The 13,379-nt window shown below is 56.1% G+C and overlaps 5 protein-coding genes across 5 annotated transcripts; 2 read left to right on the plus strand and 3 right to left on the minus strand.

Annotated features, from left to right (window-relative positions):
- Nucleotides 1-670: 670 nt before the first annotated feature.
- On the minus strand, nucleotides 671-1,810 carry C8A04DRAFT_27407 (uncharacterized protein; the record flags this gene model as incomplete). Its single annotated transcript, XM_062780286.1, has 2 exons — nucleotides 671-788; nucleotides 861-1,810. 2 exons carry the CDS (start codon nucleotides 1,808-1,810, stop codon nucleotides 671-673), a joined length of 1,068 nt encoding a protein of 355 aa, XP_062638280.1.
- A 2,708-nt stretch (nucleotides 1,811-4,518) lies between these two features.
- Nucleotides 4,519-6,238, minus strand: C8A04DRAFT_11066 (uncharacterized protein; the record flags this gene model as incomplete). The annotated part of the gene is made up of 5 exons (XM_062776822.1): nucleotides 4,519-4,612; nucleotides 4,694-4,898; nucleotides 5,084-5,495; nucleotides 5,535-5,860; nucleotides 5,944-6,238. 5 exons carry the CDS (start codon nucleotides 6,236-6,238, stop codon nucleotides 4,519-4,521), a joined length of 1,332 nt encoding a protein of 443 aa, XP_062638281.1.
- A 1,431-nt stretch (nucleotides 6,239-7,669) lies between these two features.
- C8A04DRAFT_36281 (S-adenosyl-L-methionine-dependent methyltransferase) lies at nucleotides 7,670-8,982 on the plus strand (the record flags this gene model as incomplete). The annotated part of the gene is made up of 4 exons (XM_062783469.1): nucleotides 7,670-7,878; nucleotides 7,975-8,257; nucleotides 8,326-8,477; nucleotides 8,703-8,982. The coding sequence occupies 4 exons, from the start codon at nucleotides 7,670-7,672 to the stop codon at nucleotides 8,980-8,982; spliced, it is 924 nt and encodes a 307-aa protein (XP_062638282.1).
- Nucleotides 8,983-9,478: 496 nt separating this feature from the next.
- Nucleotides 9,479-12,403, plus strand: C8A04DRAFT_27410 (dipeptidyl peptidase IV N-terminal region-domain-containing protein; the record flags this gene model as incomplete). Its single annotated transcript, XM_062780287.1, has 2 exons — nucleotides 9,479-12,245; nucleotides 12,315-12,403. The coding sequence occupies 2 exons, from the start codon at nucleotides 9,479-9,481 to the stop codon at nucleotides 12,401-12,403; spliced, it is 2,856 nt and encodes a 951-aa protein (XP_062638283.1).
- Nucleotides 12,404-12,668: 265 nt separating this feature from the next.
- Nucleotides 12,669-13,311, minus strand: C8A04DRAFT_27411 (uncharacterized protein; the record flags this gene model as incomplete). Its single annotated transcript, XM_062780288.1, has 3 exons — nucleotides 12,669-12,869; nucleotides 12,959-13,137; nucleotides 13,236-13,311. 3 exons carry the CDS (start codon nucleotides 13,309-13,311, stop codon nucleotides 12,669-12,671), a joined length of 456 nt encoding a protein of 151 aa, XP_062638284.1.
- Nucleotides 13,312-13,379: the final 68 nt, after the last annotated feature.

The raw sequence follows: 13,379 nt of genomic DNA on the forward strand, positions 1-13,379 counted from the left end.
GGGGAGCCGACGTGAGGAAAATTGTCAAGAGAGGACTGGGCAGGCTTGGTTCGAGTGGCCCGGCGGGTCCCGAGCTCAGCAGCAGCCAATCAAGCTCAGAGTTCGAATTTTGCTCGTTCAAAACCGCTTCCCGAGAAACTCCACCTAACAACAACCAGAAAAACAGAGACCAGCTTCGCTAGAGATTCCAAACGATCGTGCCTTGACAACAAAAGGAATGCTCGTCTAGAAACGTATTAAGTTCGTCGGATCTTCTGCAGCCCACGGCGTGGCTCTCGCAAGCATAAATTTTGTGGGCGTTACCCCCCTCAGCGATTGGCCCCGCACCCGCGATTCGACCTGTGACCTGCTGGGAAAGCCCTGGCTTCCTGGTTCTCCGGGTAATCCCGGAGAAATAGGTACGGCCATACGGATTAGTTACAGGTAGCAGCGCCTCGCATCTTACAGACAACTACACGACCTTTGTAACAACACGATGGCTTCAGCTTCTCTCAACTATACTGTGGAGAACGGGAGAAAATAAGGTTGATGAAACGCAGATAAAATACAGTTATACGACTACAAAGACATCCAAGAAACAAACCACCAACAGTGTATCACGGAAAATAAGCCCAGCCGTCGGTCCTCAAGCACCAAACCCTACAAGAAAGCTCTTGTTTCGCGCGCCAGTTTAGAAAAAACCGGCAATGTCCCTCAAAAGATCGCGGATTTCAGCCGCTGCCTCGCCAATCTGGCTGAATCGCAGAGGCACCGAAAGCTGCGCCCCTCCACCTGTCTCAACGATGACGCTGCGAGCCAGTTAGTGGTTGCTGCCGCAGAAGGGTCAGGATCGCGCGGCGCCCTTTCTCGCCGAAACCTACTGGATCTGCTTGGGAAACGGTGTGTTGGCCATCTCTTTTAAGTGTCTGCGGAACTCATACAAGCTCCCAAACCGGCCGACCTGCGGCGGCATCGGCATCTCCCGGAGCCAACCGATAAACTTATCGAGGACGTCTTCTTCCTCCTCATCGAACAGGGGGTCCTCGTCTTTGGCCGAATTCACGTACTTATCGAAAAAGGTTTCGAGAATGTGCAGGCTGCTGGCCCCTTCCTCCGGGTGAACCACTCGCTGTGGTTCTTTCGGGTCGGCTGGGAGATAGTAGGCGCGGGCTGTTTTCAGCAGTTGTTCTAACTGCTCTCTAATCTCATCCTCGGTGAAATTGTCGGCGACGTAGACGGAGTACCGTGGCCCCCTGGCCCTTAGCTCCCTTCTCATGCTCGCGGGGTCTGTCGTGCTGAGGATACCGGATAGCCAACCGGTTGTCCCAGTCAGGTCGATGATGGGTTGTCTAGCCCTCAGGCTATCATTGTAATCCTGCGTGAGGCCACCTTGGTAATGGTCATCCCCGCACTGTGTGGCCTCATCGTCGTCAAAATGCGGGGCATCATCTTCAGACCACGCGGTCGTCGAGGTTGGTGGAGTCTTCAGTCGCTTGGCTGAGCGCGAATCCGGATGGGGGCTCAACGCCCGTTTACGAGGAGGAAGAGGAGGAGGAGAAGGAGTGGCGGTACGCTCTGGAGTAAAGCGAGGGGGCGTATGAAGGATGGTAGCCGACCTTATCGGCGGCCTGGGGTGGTGGTCGTAGTCGGCCCCAATGTCCGAAGCTGACGCCGAGTTAGGCGGCGAGTGAGGCGGCGTTCGGGTCAGAATCATTTGATGGACCCAACCACCTGACTGTTCCGGTGCGTTGACCTTTGGGCTGTTCAGGAGTTCAGGGCTCCCAGGAGGCGCCGTGGGGCTGGCCATCGACTTCCAATATGATTGAGACATATCGAGCTGGATCACGGCGTGTGTCAGTGCTTGCCCACCTCTTGGGGCAGCAAGAGGTCACTTACATACTGGTTGATCTCTCGATAAAGAACCAAAGTCGCGTGTAAGAGGGCGGATGACAGGACTCAAGATCAAAGGTGGTTGGCAGTTGGGCTGCAAGTGTTGATGGGACACCAACTTTTTGGGAGGCCACCTGGACCGGGCGGATAGGCACATTTATATATCATTGCGACACCGTCTCATGTGATCGCCCTCCTTCGACAAAGATCAGTGCCTCAAGTTCGTGGCAGGACGGGCAGGGCGGACTGCGCAAGATTTGGAGAGGGTTACCTTTGGCCCGGTCAGCCCTCTTTGCCTGGCAAGCTGGCTCATCCTCCCAACTCCCCACACCACCCGGCCAAGACGAACGGACCATCACCATCAGCTGGCCTCCGAGTTTCGCGCTTAAGCGCGATCCGCGCCAAAAGAAGCGCAGCGCGCGCGCAAGGTTCACAGCTTGTGCAACATACCACACTTTGTTGATGGTTTGTTTGCCTCTTTGCCCCGAACTAGTTGATAGTGTCTCGTCAATCGTGACCAAATGGGGACAAACGTGGGTCTTGAGTAACTGCTTCTGGCATCCCAGGAGAGAAGCCAAGATTGCTCGGGTATATGGCTCGCACTTGCATCTGCTCGGACAAGTCAGCCCGTCAAGGCCCGAAACGGTCCGAAACTGTCTGTATCAGACCGATCGGATGATCAGTCATTAGGGACGAAAAGGGACGAACCAAGTATCAACGACGTCAAGTTGTTTGTGTGACATGACATTCATGATATTGCAGCGAGAGTTCTGACGGCCAAACTCCGGGATTGCCCCCAAACACCGGGCGGCTATTAGCCACGATGTGATTGGGAGGATGTTCCCAACGGGGTGGTTCCGGGCAACCTTGACGAACTCCGCCGCAGGAACTGCGACCGCGGCTGGGGCCGTTGGGCTCAAAAGCTGTGTTTAGATCGTCAACCATGTGCACAGAGTTGAGGGATCTGAAACGTGGCGCCGAGGGACGGACATGGACGGGAAGTTCGGAACGCAGCACCTGCCGCAGCCGAAACACCAAGAAAGAACCTCACAGCAGCGTCTGCGAGTATGCCCTACAGCAGTGAAGACAACCAACAGGTCTTTGTTATATCAAAATACGGGTCCACTCCACTATCAGAAAATTGCCTCCTTTCCAAGCCAGGCCCATTTCGGGGGCCGCTCGACGCCGTCGGCTGACCAGTTTTCGTTCTTGCCGCGGAGATTCTGAGTTCCCAACTTCAAGTGATCGTGATCGTGATCATAATCCGAGTCTTCGTTTGCTTGGTGCCAACCGCACCATCATCCTCAAGACCAGTTCCTGCTCGTTCTTGCCGGGAATACTGACGGGGGCCGATTGTGCAATGCTTGGTGTTTTTGCTCGCCCCCTCACCAGCTCCCAAAATGGGATTGTTGGTTGTTTTAAACTGGGAACCTGTTCCCCTTTCCCCCCTGGACGTTTCCCCGGATTTACACACAGTACCTGCGCCCAAGTCGCGTCACCAAGCGAAGCCACCTCCTTAACGGCCTCGCATGAACTGGGTTCAGCCCATGATCCCCACTATCTCGACCACATGTGCATATTCTCCCGACAGGAAGCCATCAACCAACGACACTATTGCTCGGGGTTTGAACATTATCACCAACCAACCACACATGGTCGCTCGCCCACACCTTCGGTCAAAGCAAGCAAAAGATTGTTTACACTCACCTCACACCTCGAGCACCACATTCCCTCCCAACTGACCTTCGTCTCATCCCCAACCCGCTCGGCAAACGGCATTCCCCCCGGCTTTCTCCGCACTCGGAGGGAGCGAGGACGGGGGCTTGTCCGAAGCCGCTCACCGGTTAACAGCACCACGGCCACACCATACCACACCTTACCACACCATATGACAGCAATACCGCGCAACACCCAACCCAGCCCACACACCTACCCACTCTCGAGCCACTCAGTCGCTAGTCCCAGTAACCCGTGCACTCATACATCATCCCTCATCCCTGTGATGTTGTTTTGATTGCGCAACCGTTCGCTCTCGTCCGAGGCGTCTCTCATCACCTTCCTCCTGTCCTAGCCCCGCTCCACTCGAGCGGTCCCGCGTTACCCGGCGCTAGTTAGCTGTCTCTGTGCCTGAATGGCAAGTTGTGTTTTATCACCTTCGGAGAAACATCCGCGAACAAACATTTGCTCTGACCTGTCGGTTCGCTCGAGAAATAAGAGTCCCGAGCAGGGATTCCCCGGCTTTGCTTGGTTCCTAGGTAAGTAAGAGGTTCAGCGGATCATCAGGAAATACGGACGCTCACTCTGAAGGTGGCCTGCCGAGTCACCGATTTCGGGTGTCTATTCCTCACATGAGGCCAGACGTTACGTGTGCCGGACGTAAAAAGCTAAAATAAATCAACTTTGCTATTGAGCTCTTCATGCCTCACAACCATAATTCTTCAAAACTCGCTCTGTATCTCTATCTCAGACAAACACAACGAAGAAAGAAAAAAAGAAAGAAAAAATACAGGAATAAGTGTACAGTACAACCATGGGTATCCTCATCAAACGCCAACCGAACCCCCCCTTCCACCTTCCAAAACAATGCCCCAACAGCAAGCACCTCGATCCCCCCTTGAATCCATCCATCCATCCATCCATCCGCCCGTCTTACACCCCCCTCGGATCCACAACCTTCACACACGGATCAAAGCACGCCTGCTTCAACATCTGGTACTCCGTCCCCTTCACATCCCACGGCACGCTGTAAGCGCCAGCCGCCGCCGTCCCACTTCTCCCACCCACACTCCCCAAACCCATACCCATCCCCATACTGTTAGTAGACCCGATCCGGCGATGCTCAAACGAACCGCTCGTTGTCGCTACACGCCTCGGACCACCGGGTGTCTGCCCTTCGCGCCAGTCACAGTCTTCGTTCTCTTTGGAACTGCTGCTACGGCTAGCACCGCCGTGACGGCGGAGGACTTCTTGGTAGCGCTCCATGGGGAAAACTTCGCTTTGGACTTCGGTTAGGAGGGGGACGGAGAAATCTGGTTGGTGGTGGTTAGCCAGGCCCTCCGGGTTAGCGCGTTTGTTTTCCGCCTCGCTGCCTTTTCTGGATTTCTGGGTTTCTGGCGCTCTGCAGTCGACCAAACCAACGGTTGGTGCTGATGGGGGTGTGGGGAAGGGGGTCTTGGGGCAAAGGGAAAGGGAGAAGGGGGGGAGAATAACGTACCGCCCTTGAGATAACTCTCAATCTTGTACTGCGCCACAACAGCCGCCATCCGGCCACCACCACGTCCGCGCTTAATCACATAACTCTGGCCCTCATAGCTCTGCTCGCTGGCGGCACTGCGATCGATGAACAACTTGGGACGCCCTCCAAAGAAATCAATCTCGAATTCGGCGCCCGGGTCGTAGCGGCGCACGAGACGCAGGAAGTCGGTGTCGGTGATGCCCCGCGCGAGCAGGTCGTCGGACCCGCGGAGGAAGTTGACGAATAGGTGGCAGAGGTGGTGCGTGACCATGGCGCCGAGGTGGAATTGAAGCCGATGGAAGCGGACGGTTTCGGCGAGTCGCTCGTCTTCGCGTTGTTGGCGTCGGGCGACGTCGGCTTTGAGGCGGGTCCAGTAGAGTTTCTCGACTAGCTGTGTGGGTGTGTTAGTTTATTTTTTGTTAAAACACACCTTCAGTTCTCCTACCCCCAGGGCCAAACGAAACGTGAGACTAACCTGCCAGTTCAAGTGCAGCACAGCAGCCGCCTTGGGGTTGAAATCGAATTGCTCCAGCGTCGAGTACTCGTCGACCCACGAATACGGCAACGTCTTGTTCTCCTCTTCGTGGCAGAAGCCGTTGCGATCGTCGAGCTTGACAATGGGGAAACGGTAGCGCACACAGCGAAGGAACTCATCCACAGCCGCGGGCACGTCGACAACCCACGGTTCAACCACTGGACCGGGCACTGGCCGTTCCCGCCAGACGCAGATGGCCTTCCTCGCGAGGTTCTCAAGGGCTAAACTCGACAATATCCATATCAGCAACTGACATTCAAGAGACCCTCCATAAGACAAGCCTAGAGGGAAAGGAAATACCCACCCTGCTTCCCCCTCTCACTCTCCATCATCCGCAGCCCCAAATCCAACACCGACGTAACCGCAAACGCCCTTCCGCCGCTGCGCTCCAGCGGATAAGTCAAGCCGTTATCGAGGACCTCAGAGATAACAAGCTGGTACAAGCCCTCGGCAGGCATCTGTTTCCACCGGTCGGAGCGCACGAGTCCCATGCGCAGGAGGCCGCGCTCGGCGCGCGAGGGGAGTTTTTCAGCGAGTGCGGCTCGGTCGACGGGGCCGAAGGACCGGTGGGCGTGGTCGGTTGATATGAAGGGGGGCATGGTGGATGGTATTCTTGATGGTGGTTCACTTGTCGGGGGTTGTTTCTTCTCGGGTTTACTTCGCGATGCCGAATGGGCCTTGTGGGGGCGATGCAGAGGTTCACTGTGAGAAAGAGTTGCCGTGGTCGGGGTTACTTGTCAAAAAAGAACAGAGGTAAGTGAAAGCGGGCTGCCCCGAGCTGCCTTGTTTCCTTTCTTCACCCTCTTTGTTGGCGGGTTCTTGGAGAAGAAGAAGCGAAGAAACAAAAGAAATTGTGAACCAAGGAGGGGAGAGGTGCTCGGCCAAACTTGATGAGTCCTTACCTCGTTACACTAAGGTGTAATTGGGGGTTCGTTCCAAAGTCCGGCCATCATGAGCTGACCCGGCCTGGGTGGCGGCCATGAGGGCCTGAGTGAGAGATGCACGAAAGAATGTTCGGGGGCCGTAGGGGGTGGCCACATGGTAAGACCGCAGTGGAAAGTGAACAATAAGATAAGTCGTTTACGATATGACTAGTTGGTAGAACCTTGAAGGCTAGGACGGAGAGAAAAGAAAAGAAATAGTCAATCTTGTTGAGGTAGGTCAGCTCCGTCCATGCTGGCCTGACAACAAACACAAATCGACAACGACCACAAAGGCAGTCGGAGCATCGCAGTGCCCCCCCTAGTCAACCACCGGCCTTGATATGTGGCCCTGGCCCGGACCCGACGTGCGGGCGGCGCGGATTCCCGTTTCGGGGCCATGGTGTTGGGCCAACCAAGACACCCGACACATGGAACAAAACAGAGCCATTAACAGTAAACAGCCGGGCAGCTAAGGACTCGGTTTAACATCAATTATCGTGAGACTACGACTTAAAACCATTATCGGGGCTTTAAAATATTATAGCCGCTTAGAGAAGCGACCATTTGGCAACTTTCTCACTCGGCGTCGGAAGAAATAAGGTTTTACGACAAGTTCGGATGAAAATGTTGGATGTTGAGAGGAACAAGACCAATTGGCATGGGGAACTTCGTGGATTACACCACGCATCAGGGTTAGGGTTTATGTACCACCATAAGAGCATGTGAGTGGTTGCGAGCTGCGCGTGCATTTTCGGGCCTCCCTTTATGGAGTCTCACCCTCCTCCTCTCATCGAATCGTCATGCAGCCCACTCGAGAACAATACTAAGGCACGTCAAGCGGCTCTATTCAGAGTATCAGCTGCACTATGCCAATAATATGCCGTCCCGAGGGGTATTCCGACATGTCCGATGGAGTTCACATGTGTCGTCGTCCCTAGGGAGGGGCTCTTTCCTGCGCATTCCGTCCCCTCTTGTATTTATTTGGGGCTCTTTCCCTTGGTTTTAAGAATTTAGAACTGCGTGCCTTGAACTTATCCCGCTCCGTGAACCCGCATTGTGAGCTTGCAGCACCAAAACAAAAAGAAAAAGCAGCAGCAAAGAACAGCCATGGCGTCCCATATACCCGCAGGCTATGCCGAAGACCGACTGCATCGGTACCTTGCGCATTGGACCCGGGACCCCTCCAACGTTCGCAAGCTTGATGTGGATGCCATCAGCTGGTCGACAGCGGATGAGCGTCTCGCAAGGCAGAAGAACGCTTGCCAGGTGGGATCCGACTACTACGATCTTGTCACGCCGCTGTATGAGCAAGGATGGTATGTTTACGCATATTCTTTGGCCTACTCTAGTACTCTAGGAGCTCTCCCCCCCCCTCTTAAAGTCAACAGTAACTAACGGCAAGTCATATCTAGGGGCCAGCAGTTCCACTACACACCCCTCAGGCCAGGCCTCTCCATCCGCGAGAGCATGACGGCATATGAGAAGACATTTGCCGAGATCGCCCGGCTGGAAAAGGGTATGCGGGTACTCGACCTTGGCTGCGGCATTGGCGGACCTGCGAGGACCATTGCCTCAACCATTGAGTGTGAGATCGTGGGCATCACCAACAACGCATGGCACGTCGAGCGTGGGACGGCGCTGAACAAGGAAGCTGGGTTAGACAAACTCGTCTCGCTGGTCCATGGGGACTTTCTGGTATGTAGGCCGTCTGCGGGGACTGACTACACTCTCTCAAAAGACAGTCGAACTAACAATGTGGTCAGAAACTCCCATTCCCCGATGAATCTTTCGACGCGGCCTACTCGGTGGAGTCGTTGTGCTACGCTCCGGATCCCGCCCAGGTCTACCTCGAGATCAAGCGTGTACTGAAGCCAGGCGCACCCTTTACTTTCCATGATTTTGCCATGACCGAAAAGTTCGACGAGAGCAAACCCGAACACCGCAAGGTGCGCAACTGGATTGAGTTTGGTAACGGCATCACCCGAATGCCGTGGGTGCCTGATATGCGGGAAGGCGTCAAGAAGGCTGGTACGTATTGAATCCGAGTTGGATCTTTTTGGTAATTTACCCTGGGGTGACTAACGAAGCGACTTATATTAGGCCTCGAACTCGTCAACGAGGAGGACATGGCCTTCCGCAGCGAGCCTGCACCTTGGTACTACGGGCCCGGAGGTAATATCTGGTGGGCATGGAGAACACCCGGGTGGCCCGACTTCTGGAAGGTGTTCAAGATGTGGGAGCCCTTCCGCGGGTGTGCCCATGCCTTCTACCGCCTCCTAATCCTCCTCGGCCGAACGCCACCCGAGGTCTCGACGCTGATGGACACTATGTGGTACTGTACCAAGGGTGTGGCTAAGGGGGGCAAAATGGGTATCTTCACTCCGATGTATGTGTTTGTTTGCCGGAAACCCGGACAGTAAGAAGGAGTACCCAGGGAGGAGTAGGGGGGTTTGATACCAGGCTTGTCGGCTGTCTGTATTTAGGGTTAGGGTTAATGGTGTTATTGGCGTTTGGAGGGATGAATTTACGTTAGGTAATTACAATGCCAGTCGGCGAACCCCGATGTCTCGTGTCACTGCAGCTCCGTCACACCATCGGTGTCTATCAACCCGCCATTTCCCCCAAACAACAAGCTCACAGCTTTATCCGTCCCCATTCCGGCTTGAATCGCCGGTCCACCCATCATGGTGGCACTGCCTACCGCGTAGTTACATCTCATTCCACTCCCTTGAATCTGCTCGTCCTTCAATTGGCAGACCCAGTCCAATTGTTTGCTTTCCGTGTGTTCGCCCTTGCGGCACGCCGCCCCTCTCAAACGAATCTCCCGTCCCGAAGGGACGGTCGATTTCAGCCGGCCCCATTTTGCCGTTGCCGTTTCGCCCGCGGCAGCTCGCCAAATAGGTAGCTAAAGCAGCCATGGCTCCTCCCTATCGAGACGACCCGTTCGGCTCTCCCAATCCGAACGACAACGACGAGGTCAGCCGAGATCGTCGAACGCGAAGCCAGAGCAGATCGAGAATGTCGCACGAGTCTGGGTCCTCCGTTTCCACCACTAGTATCGTCTTCGACCGCATTGGCGAACGCGTTGCTGCTGAGAAGGCGGCTGCTTATGAGAAGCAGCAACGCCGCAGTCGCGGAGACAATGACGATGATGAGGACGATGACGACGACGAAGAGCTGAAAGACGAGCTGAACACCGATGACCTCGAGACGGGCCCCTTCCTCGGCAATAACACCGGCAGCTCTGCCCAACATGCGGCCAACAAGAAGAAGAATAAGAATGGGGCTGGTGGTAAAGGCAAGGGCATGGACCGTGGGATGCGCCGGGTGCTCCTCATCACAGCCGGTCTGCTAGTCGCTGCGTGGGTCGCCGGCCTCGTTGTCTACGTCGCGTCCAAGTCGTACAAGCCCGCCTCCGCGACGGCGCACGATCCGCAGGCGACCGTGGTAAGAGGCTCGGGCAAGGCTGTCACGCTGGATCAGGTCATGGGCAGCTTTTGGCATCCTGAGGTACATTCCATTCGGTGGATTGCCGGGCCGAATGGTGAGGATGGGTTGTTGGTGGAGAAGGATGCGGGCGAGAAGGGGTACCTGGTTGTGGAGGATGTGCGGTCGCAGAATGTAGAGAGTGCCAATGCCGCGGGCGTGCAGGTGGCGGAATCGAGGGTGTTGATGAAGAAGGGGGACTTCGCGTATGGGGAGAAGAACTATAATGTTCAGACGACCGCGCTGAGTCGGGACTTGCAGCGGGTGCTGCTGGGTACCAATGTGGAATCGAATTGGCGCCACTCGACGTATGCGACGTACTGGATTTTCGATGTCGAGTCGCAAACTGCTGAGCCCCTCGTTCCGGGGGAGCCCGAAGCGCGGATCCAGCTGGCCCAGTGGAACCCCGCGGGTGATGGGGTGGCGTTTACTAGGGACAATAACTTGTTCCTGCGCAAGGCCGGCTCGGACCAGGTGATTCAGATCACCAAAGACGGCGGCTCGGAGGTGTTCAACGGTGTGCCGGACTGGGTCTACGAGGAAGAGGTGTTCTCCGGGTCCAGTGCGACGTGGTGGTCCGAGGACAGCAACTACATTGCCTTCTTACGGACCAACGAGACCGGCGTGCCCGAGTACCCTGTGCAGTACTTCCTCTCGCGGCCTAGCGGGACGCAGGCCGTCGACGGCGAGGAGTCGTATCCCGAGGTCAGGAACATCAAGTACCCCAAAGCGGGCGCACACAACCCTGTCGTCGAGCTCAAGTTCTACGACGTAACGCGCGGCGATGTCTTCTCGGTCGATATCTCGGGAGGGTTCGCGGATGACGACCGCCTCATCACAGAGGTTGTCTGGGCTGGCAGCCAAGTGCTGGTGAAGGAGACGAACAGGGTCAGCGATGTCATGCGTGTTGTGTTGGTGGATGTGGCCGCCCGCGCTGGCAAGACGGTCAGGACGACAGACGTCAAGGCCATTGATGGTGGCTGGTTTGAGATTACCCACCAGACCAAGCACATCCCTGCCGACCCGGCCAAGAGCCGTGAACATGACGGCTACATTGACCTCATCATCCACGGCGATGGTAACCATTTGGCGTATTTCACGCCGCTGGATAACCCCGACCCTGTGATGCTCACGTCGGGCGACTGGGAAGTTGTCGACTCTCCGTATTCTGTGGACTTGGACCAGAACGTGGTCTACTTTGTGGCCACCAAGGAATCGTCCATCCAACGTCATGTGTACCAGGTCAAGCTCACCGGCGAAGACCTGGCACCGGTCTCGGACGTCTCGAGCGAAGGATACTACGCCAGCTCGTTCTCCAACGGCGGCGGCTATGCTCTGCTATCATACCAAGGCCCGGGAATACCCTGGCAGAAGGTCATCAGCACGCCGAGCAACCCGCACAAGTACGAGCACACGGTGGAGGAGAACCAGGCCCTGGCCGAGAACGCCAAGAAGCACGAGCTGCCCCTTCAGACCTACGGCACCATCAACGTCGACGGCGTCGACCTCAACTTCGTCGAGCGGCGGCCCCCGCACTTTGACGCCAACAAGCAGTACCCCGTCCTCTTCCAGCAGTACAGCGGGCCCGGCTCGCAGACCGTCAACAAACGGTTCGCCGTCGACTTCCAATCCTTCGTCACCTCCGGGCTCGGCTACATCTGCGTGACCGTCGACGGGCGCGGGACCGGCTACATCGGGCGCAAGAACCGTGTCATTGTGCGCGGCAACCTGGGCGAATACGAGTCGCACGACCAGATCGCGGCGGCCAAGATCTGGGCGGCGAAGCCCTACATCGACGAGACCCGTCTCGCCATCTGGGGCTGGAGCTACGGCGGGTTCAACACGCTCAAGACGCTGGAGCGCGACGGCGGCGAGACGTTCCGGTACGGCATGGCCGTGGCCCCCGTCACGGACTGGCGCTTCTACGACAGCATCTACACGGAGCGCTACATGCTCACCCCGCAAACCAACGGGCACGGCTACGACACCAGCGCCATCCTCAATACGTCGGCTCTGGCACAGAATGTGCGCTTCTTGCTGATGCATGGCGTTGCGGATGATAATGTGCATTTCCAGAACTCGCTTACGCTGCTGGATAAGCTGGACCTCGCGGGCGTGGATAACTATGACGTGCATGTGTTCCCGGACAGCGATCACAGCATTTATTTCCACAACGCGCATCGGATTGTGTATGAGAGTGAGTGGCCGACCCATGCTGAGCTTGAGGTGTTTGTTTACCGGATCAGGGGCTAACTAAACAAATTAGAACTGACTAACTGGCTGATTAACGCCTTCAACGGCGAATGGCTCAAGGTTGCCCACCCAAAGCCGAATGGCAAGAAGAGGGCCGTATGAACTATTTTCTCTTCTTTCTAAGCAACTGAGACGATAGCGTTTAAACTGGCGCGGCGTTTGGATAGCGCGTAGCATGGAATGGCGTTAGGGGTCTCTTTTTCCAATAGGATATAATTTGATGTCGAAATTGGTATCGCGCAGGTATATATAAACTAAGCAGTAGAAACATTTCCGATTCCGTCGTGTACCTCACCCCCTTCGCACCCCTCACATCCCCCCCTCCCCTCTCGCCCGCTCTCTCTAAAACAGATGAGTCCCCAAAACCCTAAGCACTCTTCTCCAACTGCGGCGGCGTCTGCACACTTTCATCAATCTTCTCAATAATAGCCGCCGTGCCGTAAGCACACACCTGCGCAAACCCGCCCAGGTCGCCCGACTCGAACCGCATCGCAATCACTGCATTTCCGCCGCGTGCTTGGGCTTCGGATACCACGCGGGAGATGGCGTCGTTGCGGGCGTTATAGAGCTATCGTCGTTGTCAGCGGATTAGTGATCGTTGGATAGTGAGGGGAGAGAGGGAAGGGGGGGGAGGCAGGGAAGGGGGTTGTGGCTTACCATATCCGTAAACCACCTTAATTCACCGCCCGCCACGCTCTTAAGCACCATACCCAAAGACGCCGCCCAGTTGCGGGAGCGAACTGTCAGGCCGTAGACGGTGCCTAGTACGCGGACGACACGGTAGCCGGGGACGTCGAACATGGTGGTGGTGATTATGCCGTTGGTTTCGGTGAAGCCTGGGGATTGGGAGAGTGGTGTTAGATAAGGGGATCTTTGGGGGGGCGAGGGTTGAATGGTTTTGAGATTATTTCGGTACATGGATCGGGGGACTGACAGTGCAGGTCAGAGATCTGCGGTGGGACGTCTGCTGTTTCTTTGTCTTTGGAGTGCATGGTGAGGCGGTGGGACATGGTGGTGGCTTAGGTGTGGGGTGGTAGTGGTAAAACTGTGGTGATGTTGATATGGTGATTTTGTTGAG

Source organism: Dichotomopilus funicola (genome assembly GCF_033296635.1).
Source record: "Dichotomopilus funicola strain CBS 141.50 unplaced genomic scaffold C8A04scaffold_20, whole genome shotgun sequence".
NCBI lineage: Eukaryota > Fungi > Ascomycota > Sordariomycetes > Sordariales > Chaetomiaceae > Dichotomopilus > Dichotomopilus funicola.